This window comes from Corapipo altera, unplaced genomic scaffold, assembly GCF_003945725.1.
Source record: "Corapipo altera isolate COAL_440 unplaced genomic scaffold, ASM394572v1 45, whole genome shotgun sequence".
NCBI classification, from domain to species: domain Eukaryota; kingdom Metazoa; phylum Chordata; class Aves; order Passeriformes; family Pipridae; genus Corapipo; species Corapipo altera.
The window spans coordinates 1,026,451-1,052,996 of record NW_020884877.1 but is presented as its reverse complement, the minus strand read 5'-3'; the positions used below and the strand labels follow the sequence as shown (position 1 = coordinate 1,052,996).

At 40.1% G+C, this 26,546-nt stretch overlaps 1 protein-coding gene across 2 annotated transcripts in view; it reads left to right on the top strand.

The window, feature by feature from the left end:
• The window catches only part of ERBB4 (erb-b2 receptor tyrosine kinase 4), a 599,687-nt gene that overhangs the window by 469,772 nt on the left and 103,369 nt on the right, over positions 1-26,546 (top strand). For both annotated transcript variants that reach the window (XM_027636902.1, XM_027636901.1), the window contains exons 17-19: positions 17,615-17,747; positions 20,398-20,520; positions 21,979-22,077. In XM_027636902.1, the coding sequence (XP_027492703.1) occupies positions 17,615-17,747; positions 20,398-20,520; positions 21,979-22,077 (355 nt within the window). The remainder of the gene's footprint in view (positions 1-17,614; positions 17,748-20,397; positions 20,521-21,978; positions 22,078-26,546) is intronic.

Below are 26,546 nucleotides of genomic sequence, written 5' to 3'. Positions count from 1 at the left end.
GCCCTGTGTCCTGCCTTTCCTAGCTTCTCATAGTGCTTCCTGTTCTCTGCCTTTTGGGAGAGGGGTGAGTAGGCTCTAGATTGTTGCTGCAAGGCTTCATTTTTGGTTCTGCCTTTCATATCAGCATTTCCTAGAAATCGCTGAAGCAAGTGAAGGCTGGAATTTTTCAGGATGCCAAAGGAGTTATCCATCCTCTTTTCCTGCCCCTTTATTACAATGACACTCCTCTTTTTGATACTTTCTGACAACTGCAGTCAGTGGTTTCTATGGTTGGAATAAGTTATAATAGCATGTTCCAGCATATTCTCAAAGAACGAGCAAAAAGAGGATTATGCCTGCTTCCAAGATTAGGATAACCATTGCCTAAAAGGAAGATTCAAAATCTGCAAAAATAATGCTTTGCCATTCATTAAGAAAATACTCCAGGCAGTCAGGAAAGGTGATTCTCCTACACTCCCTTTCTCCCAAGTCCATCAGGAAAGTTTGGCTAAATCAGTTATTGAAGTGAGGCTGTGGACTCAGTTTTTACTTAAAGTATGAATTTTAAGTGAGTTCATTCTTCCCCTGACTCATTCAGCTTAATACTCAGAGAGAAGAGGTCATCAAAGGAGGAGTGAAGTTTCTGTTTTCTGGTGCATGAGAGATTGTAAATCTAAAGATGTGATCAGAAGCACCTAGTTGATATGATAGGAAAGAACCAGGACCTTGATGTTACTGGTCTGAGTAAGATGATGTCCCTGTTTATGCCCCAAGAAAATTTCATTCACATTTCCCTTTTAACTAACAGAAACTAATTAGCCAGGCTCACCATATTCAAGTGATTAAGCAGAATGATGTGTAAATGTTAACTCCAATTACAATCCTAATGCTAACTTTGTATCAAAAAAGAACATTTTCTCAGCAAATCATCATTTCTTCAACAAAAGAAAAAAATCTGGTTCTATGTGCTGTGTGTGTCTACAAGAGCTAATTAACAGTAAACCCTCTGTAATGCAGGCAAATCCTTTCATGGCTCTTTTGCACCCTGGCATAGTATGACTTCAATAGAATTTCACAGCAGCTTTGAGTAGTTGTTGGGGAAGGGAAACCACTTCTAATAAACTGCTTATGTTCATTGCTTTTATGGTGCTCTGTTCCGTTGCTTGGAGGAAAGTGTTCCATATGCCCTGCATTTTTTAGAATAATTGTAGTTCTGGAGGGGAAGAGGATCTCTGTATAAAATAAGAGGGAAGATAAGATCTGTGAGTACAAACTAAGCTGTGTTACTTGATGGGTAAAAAATGCTACTCTTGAGAGACTTTTAATATGGAGCTTTCTGATGCTGTATCAGAAGAGAGCAGTTGAAGAAACAGGTCTATTTTTTATGAATCAAGACTGGAAAAACTGGCAGTTTCTGATCCTGCCTCTGTGGGTTGGATAGAGCTGTGATCTGTTTAGGACAGATTGATAGAGAAATCCCAGTTCTGTGTGAGAACTTGCCTCTACTGAATTGATTCTGAAGACAGACCTTTGCTGAGAGCACTTTTATTGTTGCTACAGCATTTCCCTGCCTGGAGCTTTGGGAGGGATACATTTGGAGTACCCCTTTGACATGAATGAAAGTCACTATAGTGATTTTGTTAGCTCCTCCACTTTTTACCTCTTCTACTTAGTAAAACTGGTCCTTTTAGGAAAGGGGTTCGGTGGTTTTCCTTCTTACCTGCTGAACAGATAGAACTACAGAATGGTTTGGGTTTGAAGGGACCTTAAAGATCATCAAGTTCCAAATCCCCCTGCCATGGGCAGGGGCATCTCCCATTAGACCAGATTGCTCAATGCCTCGTCCAACTTGGCCTTAAACACTTTCTAGGATTGGGGCAAACTGTTCCAGTGCTTCACCACCCTCACATTTAAGAATTACTTCCATATATCTAACCTAAATTTCCCCTCTTTCAGTTTGAGATCTGAATATGGGAAGTAAATCTCTCATTGTGTTAAAGCTTCTGTTGTATACCATATTCGGAAAGATTTGTCTGTGATCTGGGGGTTTCCTGCTTCATCTCACAGTTGGCTGTGTGGTCTCATAGTATGGAAGGATCTGTTAGGGTCTTCTACTATGGAGAGAAATAACCTGTTAAGGTCAAGAGAGTGAAAGAACTAATTCTCACACAACACTTTAAAATCTGTTCTGTGGCTCCAGTAGTTTGAGGATCCTGTTGCGAGTACACAGGATAGAATAAGGCCAGAAATCTGTTGTTTCTGGTAGTTTGTTATACAAAGAATGGAATGTGAGCAAAAAACTTGCAGTATCTTGAGACTGTTGATACTCAATGACCAAGTTTCTCAGCAGCTGTGCTTGTTAGATGGGTTTGGGTAATATTCATGATTGCAGAGTGGTTGTGCCAAGCAGAGAAATGCCACAGAGAGGTTACAGAGGTTGCCTTATGGATAGAGGAGTGGCAGTCCTTACTGTCTCACTGGACGTGTCCTAGCCCTTGTGCTTTCCTCCGCTGCTGAGATCTGAAGAACTGTCAGTGCAGCACCCAGTTTTATAGAGCAAGCAAGCAGGTTTCTTGCAGAAACCTGCAGGGACTTGTATTTGGTCTGCTTAGCATGAATAGAGTTTTGTCAGGTCCTAACCAAATTCTTTGCAGGGACATCTCAGTAAAAGCTTTGGTTTGATGTTTTGTGGGGTTTCCTTTGCTTTGCTACCACTGGTAGCAAAATGAATTTTCAGATACATTTAAAATAAGAAAATTCTTTGGAAAATGGACTAAATTATTTTCACTGAAACTATAGGCAGAAAAAATAAGAAGTGATTAGGCCAAACATGATGGGTTACTGTAGAAAGACAAGAAGCACTGGGAAATCTGAATTGAATTAGAATGGAAAACAACACACAGCACGATTACAGAGGTTTCTGCTCTTGTTTCTCATCAGGCTAAATGGGCCTTGTGTTTTGTGTCTGTATTGGTTTGGCTACACAAATAATATACAATGCAGAAATAAAATTGTGCCATGAAGAAGTGACCTTATTATAAAGCAACAGTATATATCTGACCTCTGTCCAATGGTTTTCTTTCATGGCTGGAAATGAGGGTTTAATTTAGATTTAATATTGTTATTAACAAATTATCTATTATTAAATTTGAGGAGCTTTAGAAATATGTAAGTTGTAGAGTTGTTTAAACCTCAGGAATGGTTTCTTAATAATACATTAATATTTAACATATAATAAATAAGAACTAAACCTTGTGGTCTTGCTTCCAATCTACCTGTGTGATGTAGGATTTGTTGCTCTTTCATAATTAGAAAATTTACATGATAAATGTATTTGAGTTGAGAGTCCAACCACCTAATTCTCTTCATTCTGGCTTACTCAGTGACCTGTCAGGTGATAAAAGAACTGCAATTCCAGCATAAAATGGGAAGCTCTTGGTTGGATTTCTTTAGAGCAGTACATCGGTAGTACTGTGCTGGTGTTGTAAGCATCAATACAGCTAAGTCTCCTTTATTAGATCTCTTCAGATCAAAGTTAGTGTGTCATGTAGGTGGAGGCTGTGTTTAGGTTTGTGACAGATTTACTCCTTTCTGGTATCTATCAAGTAATCTTGCAAGAACTTCCCCCCCCCCCCCCCCCCCCTCCCCCTCCCCTATTTGACACCAGATAAATATTTGCTGGAATGATGGAGTGTAGAACGCTTGATGCAGATGAGAATTTGCCTTTGAAGTCTACAATTGACATTACCTTTTTTTTTAGTTTACATACAAAAATGTGTGTTCTACTTCTCAGTAATTTGCAACAGTTTTTCAGCATTGGATCAAAAATAGTGGATAACTTGTAAATGATGATAGTATGGTTGACAGTGAGTCTTTTTCATTTGTTTTTGCAGAAATGGAAATACCAGTTTTCAATTAATATTTTATCAGTGTCTAGCCTCCAAACACAATGGTAAACTAATTAAACAAACTATAGGATTTGAAGGAATTAACAAGCTTCTGTCCTTTGGTGCTATGTGTGGAAAGTTGTGCTGCAGCACTTACCAAAGGTGGAAGCATTGCCACAAATACCAGCAGCCGTGCAGGAAGAGAACATTATCAAATTAAGCCATCAGACCAATTTACTTAACTTTACTATAATTTTTTTTCCATGCTGTAAAGTGAAATAACAGGATGGGAAAATGTCATATAACTTATCTGTACCTTTGGGAAGTAGTTTCAAATAACTGCATTCAAATTCTAGTAGGAAAGGGGGGACTAATACTAAATTAACTTCCTATGCCGTGCCCTCTCTCTGTTAGTTCAGCTTCCTTTACATCTCTTTTCTGTAGAGATATTTTGCCTCTTTTCTACCTTGTTGCAGTGGTAGTGTGTAGAGTTGAACAAGAAGGTAAGCCCTGTACCTTCAGAGAAGGTGACTGTTTTCTCAGTACTGTGTGTTAGAGAGGCTTTAGAGAAGAGCCAGGAATAGTACATTGTGCCTTGAAGTGAAGAAGTTTGGGAACGCAAATGTGAAAGCTTATTTTGGCTGAAAGTGAAAGAGCTGGATTATCCTCTAAGAGTAAACAAGTAAGGAGCAAAAGTTTGGTCAAGGATGGTGCCAGCCTAGAAGAGTGAAAAGGGGGGCAGGATGTCTGTCTGTGAGGTAATTAAATGGATGAAATCTGAAAGGCATTCAAAGCAGCAAAATGCCAGTGCATTTCTAATGAGGGTTATTAATCCCTGGAATTATTCTTCCTAGTAGTGTTCTCTTCTCCAAGCGTGATGAGTTGATGAGTTTGTGCTGAGCTTGGAGGCTGTGCTGTACAGATCCTTGGGGCAGAGGGTTGTCCTGGTTCCTGCTGTCATTGCTCACAGTGTGACATAGCACTTCCATGTCCGTGACGATAGTTTCCAGCTCGTGGCTCATGCTCTAAGATTAGGACCTCCTTCAAATTTTGATTCCTAGCACTGCGTTGGACACAGGCAAGCAAATCTAGCTGCAAAATCCTGGGCTTTGGTTCATGTCCGCTGTGAGGCACAGAGTGAGAGTTCCACGTGATTTTACACAAGATTTCTGTTACACTGACATATTCTTGTTCATTAGCAGTCTTTTTCTATGAGAGACAAACTCATTCAGATTTTATCTGTACTTCTGTCAGAAAACTTCATGCTTTTTTTCAATCTGATGTAAATTTTTAATGACACCATCTTCACATGCTGGTGAACAAGCTCTTCTGCAGACATATTGGCTGTTTAATCAATAGGAGATAATGTAGAAACTCATTTCTGTAGTTATCTGAGATTGAGCAAATGATGAAACAGGCAAGGAAAGATTGTGGGATAACATGAAAAACAGGTGCTGGCTGGTTCTGATTGAGCTTTTCTTTGGCAAAGGGTTGTGAGGAGGTGACTGTATTTGCATGTTGTGGTTCACCTCTTAGCAGATCTGGTAGTCTCATACTGGAGAGTTGTGGCAAGAACTCTGAGAGCAAATACAACATTACCATCGTGACGACAGCCAAGCTTTGGTTAAACATGGTCCAGTCATGACATTATCCCTGATTTGTCAATGATATGAAGTTTTTCTTGTAATACTTGAAGGAAAATTGTCTGAAATGCAATCAACCTTTTGAATAAGCAATGTGAACTATTTCCTCAAACAATTTGTCTTAGACTCCCAATGCTCTTCCTGTGGCACAGTGTGTCCTTTGGAAACACAGGACATCAAAGCAATACACCTGTGTGTTGTTTGCCTCTTAAATTACTCACTTGGATTTTTGTTACATGTTATTGTACTTGCTGTTCCATTTTAACTCATAGTTGCCTACTTGTGATAAACCTCATGATGTTTATATATGTCACTGAAATTAAGTAGCACAGAAGCTTAGAAGGCATAGAAGCTGTAAAGCACCCTAACATGAGTAAAAAGGAGATGTGACAGTGGAAAAGTAGAAGAACAAAAGGACAGAGGATGTGTTTTCAGTTTGTTGCCATTTCTTTTGCTCCAGTTAATGCTGCTAAGGTTCAGCCAAGTTAGAATCTGTAGGTGTGATGTCATTGGAGATCATGCTGAAGAGGAGACAAGACACTGTGATGCCTACTTTTGGCAATATAGCATGTTCATCTGAAAATAATGCCAGGAGCATGGACCAGGATATACAGATCCTGTGGGTTGGTTTGTCAGCAGCAAAGAAACTGCATTGACTTGGCACACTGGAGGGAAGAGGGCTAATTCCAGTCAGGCAGTTCACCAACATGTCAGTGGACAAACCAGTCTCTCCAAATTCCCAGTAGGCTTGAATCAACCACTGGGATATTTTCAGGTTATGTCAGTGGGCTCTGTATCAGTGGGCTTTGCTTTGCTTTGCTTGATCGAATAACCTTCCCGAAGAAATTGTGTGAATTTGAGAAGTGAATTACATCTTTCCCTGCCCGTCATGGGCCGATGGAGGGGAAAAAAGACAAGGTAAAAAGTATTCCTGCCTTAAAATGGACTACTAGTTGTTAATATGTGTAGTCTCAATCACAAGGATAATAGGATAATAGACAAAGAACAGATTGAAGAAATAATATCCTTGCTTTAAAATAGTCCCATATCTGGTAGAAATGCTTTTCCCTCCCTCGTGGCAGTGATATCCTCTGCTTGTAAATAAGTTGGATGCAGTCTAAGTTCAGTGCTATCTTACCATTTCAGCTTTGGGTGAGCTCTCTGTACTTTGATTTCCTGGGTCAACCAGTGGATCAGGCTACGAACGCCAAACTTTGTGGTGTTTGAGTCACTTTTTAATCAATGGATTTTTAAAATAAGAGAGAACTTTCCAGAAAAATTCCAGTAAGAAAAAGGGTACCCTTAAGAAAGCAAGCCAAAACCTATATCTCTGGGAATATATTTGTGTGTACTCTCTAAAGGTTTCATCAGCCTTTTTGTGCTGTTGATGACTTAAATATTCCAAATACATTTTTGAAGTGGGATGAGAAGCATTCCTTCTCTTCCTTACAACAGAGGCAGGGGGGAAAAAAAGTTGCCTTCTTTCTCCTTTTTTTCTTGAGCCCTAATGAGCTTCAAAAGCTCTTAAGACCTAAAATGCACAAAAGTCAGCATCTGTCAGACATCCACTGATGTCCACTGATCCACTGTCTGACAGAAAGGCTGGTACCTAGGTTTGGGGTCACAGGGAAAGGAAGGGGTTTGTGGCTGAGAAAGGAACAAGGTTTTTAAGCCAGATCACTGTTTCCCCAGATGCTTGACCTGCTCTCTTCTGGGATTTGAGCAACTGTTGAAAGATGAGGTTTTTAACATTTGGAAGCTGCCCAGATAAGGCAGAATCTTCAGTAAGTTCAGTAATGTTCCATCATACAGAAATTTAGGAGAAGGAAGAGCTGTTTTACTAAATGATCATTTTCCTTTATGTGGGCCATACTGTACTGCAAAATAATCATAATAAAACAGCTGTTGGAGAGTGTAGGTTACCCTGAGCAGTACCCTCAGCATGGACACAAGCTGCTTTTCCAATCAAGTCACATCTGTGACTGTCGAGATGGTAGGAGGTTGCTGTGTACATAAACACAAAAAAAATCAGCAGCAGAGCTGAGAATAGCTGATGAGGATGATACTCACGAAGGCTGGTTTCCCTTGGCTTGCTTTACAGTGAAGTGGAAGAGATTCCTTGGGGTGACTGTGGAAATGGAGGAGAGGAGTGAAAGTGGGTGAGTTCAGAGCTTCTAAGCTGAACTTTTCTTTTTGGAACAGCCTCTGGGGGAAGCACTGGCAGTGGGATGATGACTAGAATTAAGAGGAGCTGCAAGATATTCCAGAGTTTCTCTCTGCTTCACTTGGTAATTTAAGAACTACTGGGAGATGACTGATAAGTTATGGACATGGAAGAATTTTTCAGCATATTATCGTACAGGAGATAATCCTGTATAAGCCTATGTCAGAAAGAGAATATCAATTTTATGTGAGGGGTTTTTTCCCAATAATCAAACGTGATTTTCTAATGATTGATATAATTGTGTAGGATGTTTAGACAGTACACTATCTATATAAAATAATAGTGATAAATCCAAAAGCAGCATCAGGCATACTCAAAGAAATTCCTTATACCCTGCTCTTTATCTACCTTGGATTTTCCTCAATATTTATGGGCACTGGCTGCATTTATTCCCTTCTATGCTTCACAAAGATAACTTCTGCATATTTAGAACTCAAATGATGAGTAGCTAAAACGTATGTTGAAGTTAACAGCACTGTGACCATTACTAGCATTCTAATAAATGTCTCAAATGATATATTTATAAATACATTTATGCCAGTGCAGAATGAAGTGTTATTATGTTGAAGTGTTACTATTTTGATTTCAATTTTGAAGGAAAGATTTTCAATTGTACAGATCTATGTATGTATGTAATACATGAATAATATGTGGGTGTATATTTACAAACACATCCTACTACAAGCCCTCTGTGCACTCTAATCTCAAACATAGGTCCAAAAGACACTTTAGTGCCACCTCTTGTTAAAAAAACCTCAACTGAAGCCCATGTAAGCTCTTATTACAGAACAAATGATTGGATATGATAAAAAACTTCAGGATCAGGAACATAATGTGACAGTTCTGTTCTCATTAGTTTCTCATGTCCTGTTTTGTTTTCATAGAATCCCAGAAGTGACCTTAAGGATCATTTTGTTCCAATCCCCTGCCACAGGCAGGGACACCTTCCACAAGAGCAGGTTGCTCAGAGTTCCATCCAACCTGGCCTTGAACCCTTCCAGGGGTGGGGGCAGCCACAGCCTCTCTGGGCAACCAGAACCAGTGCCTCGCCACCCTCAAAGTAAAGAACTTCTTCCATATATCTAACCTAAATTTCCCCTCTTTCAGTTTAGATGTTTGAATTTTTTTCCCCTTTACCAGTGTCAAGTGCTGCAGTGACTGCTCCCTCATGTGCAGGGGCTTGTTCCCCTTGGAGAGGTGGTCCAGCAGAGGCTGGGGCTCACTTAACGGGCAGAATTTTTTTTCATAAAGAAGAAACATAAAGTTGTGAAAACTGCAGAGAAGGGAATACAGGATAGAATGTCAGTCTTGGTCCCCAAATACAGTCCTTGAAGGTTCCCTACTGTGAAATACTCCTGGAGCTTGTGAAAGCAAATGGTTGTTACCCCATATCATTCGAAGCTGAAACAGGAAAGAGTCTAGGGGTCACAACCACTTAGAGAAAATATCTGCTCTGTGCTCTTTAAATCTTCTGAACAATTGCTCTCAGAAAAGACTAGCATTCCAAAAAAGCAGTCAAAAGAGGCAGGTATAAAAATAGAGATCAATGCATTTGCAAAAGAAAGATGATGATTTGTGAAGTAAAGTAAAAATGAAGGGCATGAGTTAGAGAAAGCTTCCTCTTGCAACTCCTTAAAGGTGGACAATCCATCTATGCAGTCTACAGGTGTGGTCATGTATGGGTTTGGATCCTTCTTATGCTGAATAGTTCAATTTCAGAAAACACTTAACTAGAACTGAAGTGAATTACAAGCACTTTCCACCAGTGGGATTAGGAAAGTGTTAAAAAAGTCACAGAAGGAAGAGCAACATATTCAAACAGTTTTTCTCCTCATGTTTTTGTTTTTTTTTTTAAATCCTCCCGAACATTCATTCGTATTCTCTATTCTTTATGGTTTGACCCAGCTTCCACTGAATGTTTTGCCTTACTGATTTAATATGGGCACTACCAGGTATTTCTCAAGTGATGTAACATGCTCTGTGGTACTTCTGGATTTGACAGTGAATGAATAGCAAACAGTGCCACCAAAGTTGTTTGTTTCTATTTGAGAAAAGCGTGTTTTCTTGATTAATTATTTCTTGATTATTTATTTCATGTGCACCGACATGATGAGCCAGTTGACTGCCACTGGTTGCAGAGAAGCAGGTGTAGTTGACTGATTCTAACCAGAATTCTTTATGCAGAGAGAAATTCTTTGAGCTAACTTTGATAGTTTTGGTTTCAGAGCAGTCCATCTGCACCTGTAGTCATTACAGCTCTAGTTTCCTTTGTTTAAAGCAAAATATTACTCTTCCCAAAGAAGTTGGGCAATATGACAAGTTTATAAAGATGGTTGCTCTTTTACTTGATGAACTGGCTTCACCTGTGAGTCTGATCTAGGGGGTTTAACTGGCTTCGTGTCACAGACAAATCAATCTACTTTATACGGGGCCTGACCTGGCATATTTTAAAAAGAATGCTAATCTGTTTGCTTAAAGCACAGGCCTCAAAACAGAATAACTGTGCAAGTTCTTAAGAATAGCATTCCTTTTTTAAGTTGAGGCAGGAAAGAAAAATCTCAACCTAAAAATAACAGGGAGTGCAAGAGTTGTTATTTGGGCTTTTCGGTTTTACAGGAGGGAAGCCCATAAAAAGCCTCCATATTGATGCTGTAATTCCAGAGATTTCAGTAGTCATTCCCGTTCAGCTGTTAACAGGGAGTTAAAATGGAGAGTCCTTGGTAATTTATAGTGAAAACTAACAGTGGTTGTTCTGAATTACGCCATTCAGATTTAAAACTAGTTTTAAAGAAATCTATTTGCACTGTGTGTGCTTAATGATAATAAGGTGTTTTAAATCTATAATCAATACATAATAATGTCTAGAATGCTAGGTTGTATTAATTTTCAAAGCTATACTTAATATTTTTTCTTTATCCTCATTTATTTTTCTGAGTGAAATGAAGACTCCTACCTTCTTAAAAAAAAAAGGCATGAGTGAGACATACTTTTACAATTTAAGGGATGCACATAATATGTTTGTGTCTTGTCGGTGTTATATTTTCAGTAAACAAAAATGTGTGAACAAAATATGTCTAAATCTTCAGTAAATGATGTCAACATATGTGAAACATTTTGATATATCCTAACAGCACATCTTGGCTGGTGATATGCTAGAGGAGGAAGGTGTGTGCACTGTCACCTAGAGACTGCAAGTGTCTGTTCTGTACATGTTGTTCTCATTTGGCAAAACCGGTGAAAAATCTCTAGCATACAGGTAACTTGATTGTAGTGATCTAGAAATGTCCTTAAAATGGTTGCTTGAGGAAGGCTTTGATATAGGAACCAGTGTGGGTAAGGAAAAAGCAATTTTGACAATAGATATCTGTTTGTCCACATTAGCCTTGACTGAAATCAAAGCTGTGTTTGAAGTTTAGTGATGTTCAACAGCTGAGTGGACCCAGACATAGACTGCAACTCTGAGGTCATTTTGCATATTGAAAATTTGTGGATAGTTGACAGTTTGCCCATCTCCGGATTAAATTGTAGTGGGTAGTAATTGTGTAACTGTGATATCAATTGTGAGTTAGAAGTTGTGTTAACAGTAGATAAAAACTCCTAGTCTGTACATAAATAGTGACGTTTCTCAGTATTCAAATGCCCTCAGATTAGGTGGAGGGAGGGGGAAGGGAACCTTGTTCTTGAAAAAAAGAAAAATAAAAAACAAAGCACATCTTGATGTGAATAACATTAGATGAATCCTTCCCACCCTGAGGAGCTGCGTTTCACGAAGACCAGTCACTCTGGAAGCTGTGGTTGTAGATCTCTGCCAGAGTGTGCTGCACAGCAGAGGGAAGCTATTAATATACACAAATTTGCTTCCCTGTCTGGTTGTTTATCTTGTATGTTTTAAATACTCAGATTATCGCTCCAGGATTAGCAGAATCTGTCAGATCTCTAAAAGGGCAGCTTCAAAGTCAGCTGAACCCTCCACTGATGGAAGGGGTGAGGAATGCAGAATGTGCGAATTGTCCATGAGGAAAAAATAATGCCTCGATAACAAAGATTTACAAGAAGGAACTACTTAGCAAATACTCAAGGTTGTTATGAATCCTGTTTGGATATATAGATAAAAACTCAAAGGAGGGAAGGTCGAAAGAGGAACTTAAAGCCCTTTAACAGTTTGGCTTCAAAGCTAAATTTCTTTATGTCTCATAGTAGATGGGTTAATGCCAAAGATATAGAAACAGGTGTTCTTTGTCAGCTTTACTCCATGGACCACAACTCAATTTCCTTCCCTACTTCTGCTGAACTCTCCAGTCAAAACTGTGAGATGGTGTACTCATCTAAGTCAGTAATTAGGCTTTAATACCTACCTCAAGGCACCATGGGGATTGCAGATGTTCTGATGTTTTGGAGTGGACAGAATGATATGAGCCCCACTGTTGAGCATCCTTGTCTGTCTTGGAATACTAACTTTGAATGCAATCTCAGTTTTGGTTTGTGGGAGTGGGTGTTACGTTTCTAAATATGAAAACACAGTACACATTGAAAAGGAAACAGATATTATTCATTTCTCGTAAGGGAATACTTGAATCTTACTTTCAACTTTTAGCCACAGATACACGGTTTCTAGTTTAAGATTTTCACATGGTGTGATTTTTTTTTTTCCCTCCCACAGTCTCCCCTGCTGTTGCCTTTTCCAGTTATTAATTGGGTATTCTGTCTTCAGCTGAGGGAGGTGTGGGGGATAGCAAATTAACTTTATGCAGTTGAATTCTGATTCAGGGCCATATTTCTTGGACTGCTAATTCTGTTTTGATGAGCATAAAAGTCCAGAAGCACCTAGCAGAGATTGCTTCCATACTCTGGAGTAGATTTTCAGTGTATAAAAGAAAACAGTGGCTGTACCAGGAGTTTCTTGTTGGTGGGTTAGTGATGGAGCTTAGAGAAATGTGAGGTAGGATCGACTTTTGGCTGTCCATTAATTGTGCTGAACAGGCTGGACTGACATAGCTACCACTCCTTGCTTGAGTTTAGCTTTTCTGAGCCCTATCAGGCCTCCATGCTTTTAAAAATGACTCTTAACAGGAGGGGGGTTTTTGATAGGGAATTGCAGGCACTGAGGTGGTGGTGAGACAGTAACATAACAAAAATGTAAGTGGATTAAGCCCTTAATGCCATGAAAGATAAGGAGATTTGTGTGTCCAGCTGTCTGTGAAACCAAACTGTTGGTTAAGTGCATATGCAAAAAAGGGTTGGATTAAAAAAACAAAATGGGAGAAAGTTTTGTGCCTTCAGCAACATCTCTGATCAGTGCCACCTTGCAGGGACCCGTGTTGAACAGCTTTACCAAGCAGAAAGGTAAATAGCTGGTTAATGAAATTCAATCAGGGTGTTAAATGTAATGATTTCGTGCTTGCACTGCAAGCCTGAAAATAGTGGAGAAATGGTGCAGGAGAACCGACGGTAGCAGCAGAAGAGAGAGAAAAAGCAAACTCAGCCTAATGAACATAAGTAAAAATACTGTAGGTGACACCCCGAAAACCAGGTTTAGTAAATACTCTACATATGTTTGGAAACAGTGGTGGTGTGCACTGGTGGTACCAGGAAGCTGTGATGGCAGACTGGTCGTTTGGTTCTGGAGCAAATAACCCGCGGGACTGTTGATTTTTGGGGCTTAGCTCAGCAGCAGAGTGTGGAGAAGCTGCTCAGTGTGCAATCACATCCATTCAGGGCTGGGATGTTTGAGTCTGAAAGCTTTTTGATGCAAAGGCAGTGGACTTGAGAGTGAAAGCAACTGATCACTACTTGAGTGGAAAATAGAATTTTTTCTGTATTTCACTTACTTATTTAGCATTTAAATATGTTTATTCCTTTCCACTTCCTTTTAAAGTTTGCTTAATAGTGTGTTTAAATGGCGCCTCCTGAAAATTCAGGTATAATATTCAATTACAGCATATTTCGCATTAAAGACTAAAATGCTTGTTTGGTGAAATTATTGAAAATTATTTGCTTTTTTTCAATTCCCTAGTAAAGATGATGAGATCATTCTTTAAAAGTCAGTGAGAGTTGACATGATGGATCATAAAGAACCATTTTGAGCACCCTTGTACTTTAGAAAAAATAAAAGGGCTGCAAGGAATGTGTAACTTCCTTTTATTTTTCTTCACTAGTTATTATATCTCCTTTGGAACCATTTTCTTATTATGACCTATCATGTAAATAATATTTGGACCATTTTTAGTGTACACAGAATCATAAAACTAATTATTTGCTTTGACAACCATTATGCTAGTTATTCATATGCACTTTAAAGGCAAGTTCTCCTGCCTCTTTTGTCAGTCTGTGGTTCAGTGATGTTTTTTAAAAATTATATCATAGAATATACTGCCACATCCAGTCTCATCTTAAAAACCTCCAGGGATGGTGAATCCACCACCTCCTTGGGCAGCCCATTCCAATGTCTGATTACTCTCTCTGTAAACAATTTCTTCCTAATATCCAACGTAAACCTCCCCTGGCAGAGTTTAAGACTGTGCCCTCTTGTCCTACTGCTGGTTGCCTGGGAGAAGAGACCAACCCCCACCTGGCTACAACCTCCTGTCAGGGAGTTGTAGAGAGTGATGAGGTCTCCCCTGAGCCTCCTCTTCTCCAGGCTAAACAACCCCAGCTTCCTCAGCCTCTCCTCACAGGACTTGTGCTCAAGTCCCTTCACCAGCCGTGTTGCCCTTCCCTGGACCTGCTCCAGCACCTCAATATCCTTCCTGAACTGAGGGGCCCAGCACTGGACACAGTACTCCAGGGGTGGCCTCACCAGTGCTGAGTACAGGGGCAGAATCACTTCCCTGGTCCTGCTGGCCACACTGTTCCTGATGCAGGCCAGGATGTCATTGGCCTTCTTGGCCACCTGGGCACACTGCTGGCTCCTGTTCAGCTTCCTGTCAATCCAAAATCTCTGTCTGACTGCTCTCCAGCCACTCTGTCCCCAACCTGTAGCACTGCAGGGGGTTGTTGTGGCCAAAGTGCAGGACTCAGCACTTTGTTGAACCTCATCCCATTGGAATCAACCCAACTCTCCAGCTTGTCCAGATCCCTCTGAAGAGCCCTCCTGCCTTCTAGCAGATCAACACTCCCCCCCCAACTTGTTGTCATCTGCAAATTTGCTAATAGTGGACTCAATCTCCTTATCTAAATCATCAGTAAAGATGTTAAACAGGACTGGGCCCAACACTGATCCTTGGGGACGCCACTGATGACCAGACACCAACTGGATGCAGCTCCGTTCCCCACCACTCTCTGGGCCCAGCCCTCCAACCAGTTCCTGACCCAGCACAGAGTGCCCCTGTCAAAGCCATGGGCTGCAGCTTTTTCAGGAGAATGCTGTGGGAGACGATGTCAAAGGCTTTGCTGAAGTCCAGGTAGACACATCCATAGCTGTCCCCTCATCCACCAGGCGACTCACCTGGTCATAAAAGGAGATCAGGTTGGTCAGGCAGGACCTGCCCTTCCTAAACCCGTGCTGGCTGGGTCTGATCCAGCCTATAAGTGCTGAGTGATTGCACTCAGGATCTGCTCCATAACCTTGCCAGGCACTGAGGTCAGGCTGACGGGCCTGTAGTTTCTCAGATCCTCCTTGCAGCCCTTTTTGTGGATCGACATGACATTTGCCAACTTCCAATCAGCTGGGACCTCCCCAGTGATCTAGGACTGTTGGTAGATGATGGAGAGCAGCTTGGCAAGCTCTTCCACCACCTCCCTCATCCCCCTTGGGTGGATCCCATCTGGTCCCATAGACTTTTGAGGATCCAAGTGGCTCAGCAGGTCACTAACTGTTCCCTCCTGGATTACAGGGGACTATTCAGCTCCCTGTCTCTGTCTGTCAGCTCTGGAAGCCAGTAGTCCTGAGGACAACCTGCCTTACTGTTGAAAACTGAGGCAAAGGAGGTGTTAAGTACCTCAGCCTTTTCCTCCTCTTTGGTGACTATGTTCCTCCCCATGTCAATCATTTATACTGTATGATTGTTCATACAGTATAAAAGTGAATTAAAAAAATTCCTCTTCTCAAGAGTATTAGTCAGTACAAGCTCCATAGAAGTCTTTTGATGTCCAGTGTTTTTCATAATGCCTACTAAAGAGTTTCTTGTATCAGCAACGTGGAAAGACAAGCAAATGAAGAGGAGCATTGTTTTGGATGGTTATGCCAGGTCCTTTAATGTGAGCTCTACACTCAAAATCACACAGTAACCAGTGGGGTTAGAAGGGGCCCTGTGTCTTAAGGCCAGACACGCTGAAGGAGAGATGTCTCTGCCAGGGGACTAAGTGGTACTGGACCTGTGCTTTGCAAACATCATAATCCATTTCCCAGCCACACAACATTCAACTTCCTTTATTTGCAGGCTTTAGAGTTTCCATCAAAAAGTGTTGTGTACTGTCAATGTGTTTTCCCTGGGAAAACATGATAATGATGCTTTAAATATGATGCTTGAATACCTAGTTGTGGTAGTATGAGGCTTTCTCAGTGGTAATGTAGACACATCTTCGTATACCAAACCAGGTTAGGTGGCACTGCTTCCCACTGCTCTGCTTTGTGGAAAGTTGTAAAAACAAGAATAAAGGGTCAGATAAATCAATTTACTATTTCTGTGGAAGAGTCCTCTAAATTTTTAGTAGCTGTGTGGTACGTTTTTATTAATAGGCCATAATGTACCTTTCGTCATCATGTGATATTTCCACAAGCTTGACGACAGTTAACCTATTTCCTGTACTTACCAGACAGTGGTTTTGGCACTGTCTATACTCTGCAGTTGTCATGCTGTCTCTTTTTACCCATCTTTCCAGCAACTGTTCTGCCATTGTTGGAGGGATATTAAATTCTCTGAGTGTGTTTTTGTTGGTAAGTTGTTGGTATGCTGTGAAAATGCCTAATTTAAGGTATTGATTTGACTTTTTCTTTGCAGGGAGCCTGATTTCTCCACTGCCTGTGTAGGTGATCTCCAAATGTAGGCACCTCAGACAGAGTGACTCTCTAAGACAGTGCTTGTATAGTATCTACTGTGATGCCAGCCCTTTATATCTTATCACTATAGAAAAACGAATTAGTAACTGCAACTCATGCTGCTCAAGAACCTGGAAAGCTCAAAGGAGCTGAAGGAGTAGAAAAGGGACAACAGGTCTTGTGCAGAAGCTGAGCCTTGTTTAGTGTTGTTCACAGGAGTTTTTTGGTTCCAACACACCAGTCTTTTGGTTTGGGATTTGGTTGTGCTGAAAAGCCACAGCAAAACTGGGTGGGTGCAATCATAACCCCTGACCAAAAATGTTTCTGTGTAGTAGTGATGAATCAGGAGTTCCAAGAGGGTGAGTGGTTCTCCTATGGATTATGTTGTTCAAATATAAATATCCTCTACATGAGGAAGGTGTACAAGTACAATGCAACCAGATTTGTCTATGAAGTTCCCTCTGACTTCTTCCATACTCAGGAAGGCATAATATATTGGTATTGGGAATTTTTCATTGGTTTTCCCCTAAATTCACAAGCCTGTGAGTTAGCGGAGGTGGAGCCAAAGAGTCAGCATAGTTAAAGCTCTTGCAGGAAAATGCAGTACCTGTATCCTCATTTTGCCATTGCAGATTTGCTTTTGCCATCAAAGTGCATGTTGTGTTTCCTTGTCCACACGACTCCTCACATGTGCATGGTGGTGTGAAAAAGAAGTTGAATTGGTATATTGATTAAAACCAAGCAGTCATACCATATATATTAATGTGTTTGCTCTGGCTTCCCATTTGGACTGGAATTCTGGTCATAAGGCAGTAAGCTTTCCAGGTGACTGTGTTTTATGTACCCAACCATTCTTTGGTCTCTGACCCTACCTAAAAATAAAATATCTGATTCTGATTGCTAGAACCCCTCTGATTGCTGCGGGAGTTATTGGTGGCCTCTTCATCATTGTCATTGTGGGCCTGACATTTGCAGTGTATGTTCGGCGCAAAAGCATTAAAAAGAAGAGAGCACTGCGAAGATTCCTGGAGACTGAGGTGAGAGTGCGCTGCTTCTCACAGATTATTTGAAAAGATATGCAGGTCTGTTCTGCTTTTTTATTAAAGATGTTAAGGTCTTCAATCCAGTTACCAGAGAGATCTGTAAAAATCCTTTTGTTAACTTGTGCGGACTAAACTAATGGAAAGAATGAAGCTATTTCAATATTCTAGTTTTCTGTACATATATAGATTCATGGCTTCGGAAGACCAAAAGAAGTTCCCCATGATCACAAAGGCATGTTCCACGATGTTCCTGAACTCCCATTCTGCTCTCAGCTGAACATCTGTCCTAGTTCATCAGTACATTTAGCAGTTCTCATGATTAAATATTACAGGTTCTCATTCAGTGTCTACTTAGGTCAGCTTTTAAGACTAAAGTAAGTTCCTTCAGCAAGTTCTGGTACAAACTTAAGCTCATCAGGAATACTTAAATGCAGAGATTGTCACTTACCGTTGTTCCCAGTGCCTACAATGCTTTTGTGGTCCAGATTTTGCCAAGTCTGTAGTCATGATCAGTAATAATAATGTATTTTATTAAGACAAGATACTTCCTGCAGCTTGATCAATTGAAGTTCTACTGGCAAAAATATGCAGTGGAGCTATAGCAGAGTTCTGTGCCCACTTCATCCTGCTCTTTGAAACATCAGTAGTGGAAGGGCAATCTAGGAAGTATATTTAAACATAACGTTAAATTGTTGTCTGTCAGCTACAGCAAAGGTGATTGCTGCAAGTCTTCTCAGTGTCTCAGACCTTGAGACACTTTGCAAATTATAATATTTTTAAATTAGAGTCCCCTTTTATAAGATAATAAAGTTTGGGAATACTGTTAGCTAGTGAATCTTGAGTAAGGCTTTATTAACAAGGCTGTTTGCAGTTCTATTCCAAGGGTTCTGCTCCCACTCTTCTCTGTGGTAGAGCCTGGGAGTAAACGATTTATACATCCCCAATCTGTTTGCATAAGTATCTTTATGCTTGGCTAGAATTTGTATTGCTTGGTAAATACTGTTCAGCTGTATAAAAAGCTTAACAATATTCAATGCCTTTAGATACATAAATCTTGCCATTGTATCAGCTCCTACTTAAGCATAAATTATTTTAGCAGTAGTTCTCACTGCATTTGGGAAGCACTGACTTTGAAGTCCAGCTATCATTCTCCATTTTGTCAGATAAAAACTGTGGCTGACAATAGTCCTTAGGGACCAAACCTCCTACTGAACATGTGGGGAAGCTGTTGTCTTGGCTTGGAAACTGAAGATTAAGTCAGGAGCAGCCCAAGATAAACACACAAGCAACATAGCTTCAGGTGAAGTCTCTCTCTCTAGCTGGAGACTATAATAGACCTATTCTTTATGTAGATCATTCTCCATAAAACTCTGTGAGCCTTTTTTAGATCTCCACAACACATTTCCACTTCTCCCTGCCATATCTGTATTGGTGGACTGTGGCACAAAAGCTCTTTTCATCCTTCACAAACTGAAACTACAGAAGTATGCTGCCAACCTGCCTAATTTTCTTTTACAGTAAGCCTTTCTTTTATGGTATAAGTACTGGACATCTAAAGTGGGAAGGAGGAGGAAAGAGAAATCACTCTAAAATCAGTGCAGCTTGCAGATTATTTCTGTGATAACCTAACTTGTTGCTGTTTGGTTATGTTGTGTTTTCTTACCCCATTAATTTCCAAATACTGGTGTTTTTACCTGAACAAAACTAATTAATCTGATCAACTAATCAAGTAGTTCATTATGCTCTAAGGCCATAAAAGTAGTTCTCAAACTGCAGAGCATGATGCATTTAGCCTTGTCAACAGGCAGCTTTGAAATGCTGCAGTGGTTTCAAAACAATTTGAGTAGGAGTAGCCATGAATTATTTTCCTCATCCTGTAAAGGCAAAGGCTGTTTTTCATTGTTTAGAGTATTGTCCTTTTCATGTATTTTTAATTTATTTTAAAGAAGCATTGTTTTTTTGGCAGAGATGGTATAACACTGAGATCTGAGAGCATTTTTAACGGAATGTGCCATTGTGGTTCATTTACAAAGTTTCTTGAGACATCTTGAACAAATTGTTTAATTGCAGTAAATTAGTGGCTGTTATAAATTAGTGGTCTGCTATAAGGTGTTTTCTCCTTAAAGCTGTCCTCTTCTGTGGTAAAACAGAAGTTCAAAAAAATTGTCCCTTGCCCAAAACAGAATAAGAATGTGATGAGCCATTAAGTCAGGGCTATTAAAAAGAAATATGGTCAACTTAAAAGACACTAAAATGGGAAAAAATAGAATGTGGTGCATTGATAATAAATGCTATATTTCTGTCATGTAGAAAATATTTCTACTGCCTCCATTAGCAAAAGTCCTTGGGTATGTTATTGTGACACCAATTCAATTTCCAGTTCATAATTCCATCATGGGATTTCTGGTGGAAATTATTACATGTTGGCTGAGGACTTGTTTTTTCAGGTCTCTTGGTTTTGTAGCATTGCTCATTTGCTTTTGAAGGTGAGAAACCCCTCCACAAGTTGGCAGGTCAGTGGTCAACAGATCCCCACCACTGTCTTCTTGTTCCAGCATTTATTTGGATTGGTTGTTTTCAGTATAAACTTCTGATGGGTCTTCACATTTACAAATATTTAAGATTGTTGGATCTTCCTTCATAGCTTGTGGAACCCTTGACTCCAAGTGGCACAGCACCCAACCAAGCACAGCTTCGAATCCTAAAGGAAACGGAGCTGAAGAGAGTCAAGGTTCTTGGCTCTGGAGCCTTTGGAACTGTATACAAGGTAAGAGTCTTAACTATACAGCAAAGAGTTCCCTCATTTAACTTTGGAACAGTCAAGTTCTGCACTGCAGTGAAGCACCCCATCCCATGGATGGGTTCATGAGTTCTACATACCTGGGATAGACAGGATATTGGAATTATGTGGGAGAAGCGCATCTCCAGGCTCAGGTGTTGACTTAAGTTTTAATCAGACATGCAAACACTATTTCTTGCTGAGCAAAGGCATTTCAGCCACAATCATTCTTGTGTGCAGGAGGGCTACACAGACAGGATTGTCTTGCTGTTGAAGTGCAGTATCAGAGTTTGTCATTCTGTTCTTACATAATGGCTTTGCAGTACACTTTTGGAAAGCTAAACTTTGTCTTTCGTTTGACAAGTGTCACGTCAGTCTTGTAATAATAATAATACTTTGTAAAATGATATCATTAGCTAAACTGTAATACTTCCTGCTTCTTCCATTTAAATAGAAAAGATGAGTTTTGTAAATGCACCTTTTAAGCGGGATGTGAGCGCGGAACCCACAAGGGAAAAGTACTTCTGTTAGAGATTTATTTATTTTTTAAGATCTGTTAGTGGTGTCCAAATCTCAGAGGCATGAAGTCGGGTTTATTGGGCAAGTCAAACCACTTACCCAACCCTTTGGGAGCAACCCACACCTGCCAAATCAGTGTGATAGGTCAGAGTGCTGAAGGAGGACAGACACTCATCTGTCTTCAAACTGGGAAGGAAAGGAGGGAAGCACAGACCAGGTCACTGTAACTACAAGCTCATGGGAATAGATTTATGAATAATCAGTTTGAATATACTTAGATGATAATAGAGATGGGTACCTTGAGGCTGACAAGAACACAGCAATAGTCAAGAAGGATGGAAAAGTAGCCAAGACATACACAATTTGTGAATTTTAATTTTAAAATTTCCTTTTTAGCCATCTGAGCTTTTAATTCTCTGGTATCAATTAATTAGAGAAATAGTCCCTAAATGTTTCACTCTAAATATATTGTTCTCGGGGTGTCCTGTTCCTGCATGATGTTGTGACCTGGTGATAATCAGTTTTGAAAGTTTCCAGATAGCTTCAGAGTTGAGCATCAGAATCCAGACAGAAAATTCAGATTTTTGTTCAATTTTATCTGAATCAGTAGTCAGTGGGAAAAGTACATCACTGACGATGCTACCATTACTCTTTAGAAACCCTCTTTTGGAAGGAAAATCAAAGGGGCTTGATGAGGACTTTCACTGATACAGCATGGTTCATTTTACATCAGGGTTTACTTTTGGTGCAAAAAGTAGTTTTTTGGGATTTGTATTATTTTTATAGCTTTGTGTATTCTCAGTTCTGAGGTTCATAACTGATCTCCATAATGCATCAAAAGAATGCATCAAAAAGAACTGTAACTCCTAAATGAAGTTTCTGATTGTTGTCTTATTAGTCTTCTCTCACCTTTTCTTCTTTTTCTAGGGTATCTGGGTCCCTGAGGGAGAGACCGTCAAGATTCCTGTAGCCATTAAGATCCTTAATGAGACCACTGGTCCGAAAGCCAATGTGGAGTTTATGGATGTAAGTAAGACATGATCAGTGTCTTGAAGTTTGGCCAGGGTTGGTGGGTGGTGTCATTCTGTAGTCCATGGAGATTAGAAAGAGGAATTCCTGACAGTTTTCTTTCCTTATGTTTAAATACCAGGAGGCTTTTACACAGGACCTGTAAGGGCTGGGTTTTTGATTCCAAATGTCATGGACCCCCTCAGATATTTGGAGTCTTCTTATAAATGGTTTTCTGATTGGTGTAAGGCTGAAACTCCTCCATCTCATGTGCCACATATTGTATGTTCCTGTAACAGAAAAGCTAGAGACACGAGAGAAGGAGTTGCAGGGGAGCATCTTGCCATGCATGCAAGTATCTACTGGCACAGAACTCAAGGAACATAAATTTATCTCAGTTCTCTTCTGCTTCACTGTTCTGAGAACTAAACACCAAGAGTCTGAGGGCTGTGAGCAGCAACAAAGCATAACAGGGAGGAGGGGTAAAACCCTAAAATATGCTGGATTTAAAAGCCCTTTTGCTTTAGCAATCTGCAATACCATTAATAAGAGGTCAAGATCATAATTTCCATTAATGTTCTGTGATCACAGTGACTGTATACTCAGTATTCAGCTCTGTGTCAAGATCAAGCCTCATTGACACCATGAATGTCTATATCCTGTTCCGTGACAATTTTTTGACAAGTCACAGAAAGTTGTGCTTTTTTGTAAATCCCTCTTGTGAACTTGAAAATTACATAGGACTTTTAAGTCTTGCGGATCTGTTCAGTGTATAGACCTAATTGGGTTAGCATTAAAGAGACTGTAATCCGCAAGGAGAATGTACAGTTATGGATTCAGCTGTTTCATGTGTGAGTTTATAGGCAGTTGAAGGAAGGCTGTATAGAGGAAGGGATTTCCTGTGCTTTTGACAGAGCACTGCACGTTTTTGTTGATTACATTCAGTTACCATTATGCACAATAATAAAAAAAGGCTATGTCAGCCCTGTTTAAAAGCAATAAATTGCACTGAAGGGATAATTAGTATCAGTGATGTAGGTTCCAGCCTAAAGGTGAGAGAATGTTATTACTATATGAAAGTCAGTGGAACTGAGCAACTTGCACCAGCCGAGTCTGATCTGATAAAGTAATAGTAATATCTGCTGCTCTGATGCTGATTTACCTTGAAGCGCTCTACAAAGAAAATATAAGGTTAAAAGGCAAATTTGCTTGTCTGAAGTTTCATAGTTTAGCTTGTTCAGCAGACTTAGTTCAGCAGACCACAGTTCCCTCCAGTGTCCTAACACCTGATAAGTGGCTCAGAAATGATGGAGGAGTTTTGGCAACTCTAGAGATTTGTAAGGTACAGTTACACTAGGAAAGGTCTCTCTCTAAATTAGAAGTTTCTCATGAGCCTCTGACCCAGTGGTAACAAGGTGAGAGAAAAGTTAAAGTTGTTTTTAGTTCCTGAGGTTAAAAATAACCTTTAATTTGTTTTTAATCATAATAAAAGAGAATTGGACTTCAGAATTAGCTGATGCAAGTGACAATAAGAAGAAATAATAAGGTTTTGTATCAATGCTGGTTTTGATATATGTACAGTGGTCTGTAATCCTTTGCTGTACTGCATGGGTGAAGAAGATGATTTAATTTCATTCTTTTGAATAATTGTTCATCCAAACCTGCCTTCCTTGCCTCCTAACCCAGTCATTTATTTCCTGAAACAAGCTACATTCTGAAAGAGTTGTTTATGGTTTTAATGTGACCACTCCTCTCTGTCCCAGAAAAGACATAGTTCTAAATGTTTAAAAATTATAAGCCATTTCAAGGAGATAACTTAAATATCTTTCAGTGAAGAGTACGAGTAGAAAAATGTGTTTGACTCATTCACACTCCAAGACTTTGGTCAGTACAGCTATCCTGATAAAACAGAATACAGTCTACTGATCTTACTTTATGAGGAACATTTAAGTGTATGTATGGAAAAAAATACTTCAGTTGTACTTCAGTAAGAAGAGGAGTATTATGAATATGTTTTAAAGGTACATGGGTGGCTAAATGCTGTTATGAACATAGTGGGGTTAGGTCTTTCTTAAATAAGGATCTGACATGTTGGTAGGGAATGGGAAGAGGAGATTAGTGGGAAGGAGGTGTCATTATATGAGTCACACCCTTGACTTTCATTTTTTTGTCCTTGTCAAGTACAGGTGTGCTTCTGTCAGCAATTACTTCTTCCCTGGATTGTGAATGTCCTTGTGCTTGCAAGTAAAAGTTACCATTCCTTTTAGAGAGGCTCTGGAAAACGGAAAACCTTTGGTAAACAGTGATTTGTGTACAGAGGGAGCACTTGGGACACTTGAGTGTCTACAGAAATAGCTGGTATAGATCCTAGTGGCACTGTCCATAGCTCTGGTTAAAACTTCTAATGTTGGCAGAATGCAAGTCTAAAAGTGCTCTGCGAGCTCCTGAAATTCTGCTAAATGTTATGCTGAAAGAGTAAAGAACAACAATTTGGCTACTGGACTGTCATTTGAGCACCCAGAACACCCGCTAATGGATCAGTAATGACTATAATGATATAATGCGTGATATTAGACCTACTAGGGCCAAATGCCTCCCACCCGTTCCCATCAGGGGATGATGAATTGACCATCATCAAAAAACACATCCCTTATTTGGAATTTTTCTTTGGGGAGTTGCAGCAAGTCTTTTTTCCAGGCTTTCTCCCCACATTCCCAGCCAGCTCTTTTCTTTTGGTCTGCTCGCTGCGTTCTTACATAGTTTTTATCACTGCAGCAGTCCATGTCTGTTACAACAGTGCAACCTGGAGTATGCAAAGTAACCCAGACTGCCTTCTCCAGGGCAGAACCAGAATGTACGCGTGGGCTTTTATGGATTTGTTTTCACCACGCTGAGGATGTTGTTACAGTTTTGTAAAATGTAGGTTTACATTTTTTCCACGTGTTTCTGAGTATGTATTATCTCTGGAATAATTTCAGAGTCTAAAATACTTTCCTCTCAGTTGTTGAAATGGTTATGTGCTTAAATTGGGGGGATATAGTTTCTCCTCCCTACTTGGCTGGTCACACCTCTTGTCCCCAGAAGGGGGCTGAAATTTGAATCCAGAGTGCAGGTGCTCTTGCTACTGGTCTGCCTGCAAGTGTGCCTGGGAGGGAGTCACCAGCAGACACAGGGGTATCAGGAGGGAACTACATCCTGCTCCTCACCCCAAGGCTGGTAACAGAATTTAAGAAAGGCCTGAGTTTTAGGCAGGGAAGACATGCTTGTACTGAGGCAAAAAGGCAAATATGCAGCTAAGAGGCTACTTGACAGGGGAATAGGGACTTATTTTAAAGCCCTGGGTCAAAGCCACGAGCTGCCCAGGTGTTTTACTTATGTCTAAGACTCCAAAGTAATTCACTGTGGAATATTTTGCAAAGCCTTGCAGTTCTTTAATACCTTGAATCTGCATAAAGAGAAGAAGCCACAGACTTTTCCTGAGACTTCTTTTAATTTAGTAAGAAAATAAGCATTTTGGCAAAAGGTTCACAGAAGTAACATACAGCCAAGGAGAAGCATTTCACCAAAGCACCCAGCACATGACAACCACAACTTAAGTAAAATACAACCCATCAGTTTTAAGTTACCCACAAGAGACTAAGAAAAGAATAAAGGAAGAAAAAAGATTAAGAAAATAAAGAAGGAGTAAAGAAAGAGGTTAGAATAAGAAAATTGTATAGCTGCCACTCAGAGGTCACATGATGATGGCAGAGAGTTGGCAGTTGCTATTACAATAAGCAAAAAACCAAGAGTTCTATCAATATAGAATCTCCGATCTATGCAGGGCACCATCTTCCACCTCGTGAGTCCTAAAACTGCAGGAAACCAGGACCCAGGGAAAGAGTTTGTGAAATGAGTCTGTCCGTTGCAGTGTTTAAAACAGTTCTTTCACCTTCATCCGTGGACAGAATTCTTTGGTGAGGTGCAGCACTACTTCATAGATTCTTTGCTTATTTAATAACAACACATAACTTAAAAAAACCCACCGTCATCCCTCCCACCAACCAGATTTCAGGGGAAATTTCAGGGTGCATTGTGAAAACAATTTCCCTTCCTCAGCCTCAATTTATTTGACTGTTATGATAAGTGATAAGTCAAGTAGCCATTGGCCTCATCAGATGGTTTAACATTGAGCCAGATGCCTGACTGGTAATGTAATAGATTCTAAAGTCATGCTGCAGTTGGAGAGCATAGCAAACAGCCTTTGAGGCTGAAAAAATAAACTTGTCTTGAGGAAACAGACAGCTGATGTCAGTCTTCCCTCTCTAGCCCTCTAAGACCAATGTTTCCAGCAAGTAATCCTGTGAGCTCTGATTCTGTCCAGGGTTTTGATCCACTTACAAGTTTAATCTATCCTCTCTGAACTTAAATGCTCCATTATCTGTTAGGAAATAATTAGAGGCTGCAAGCACAAGTCAGCATACATAGAGTTCCTTGGGAGTCCCTGA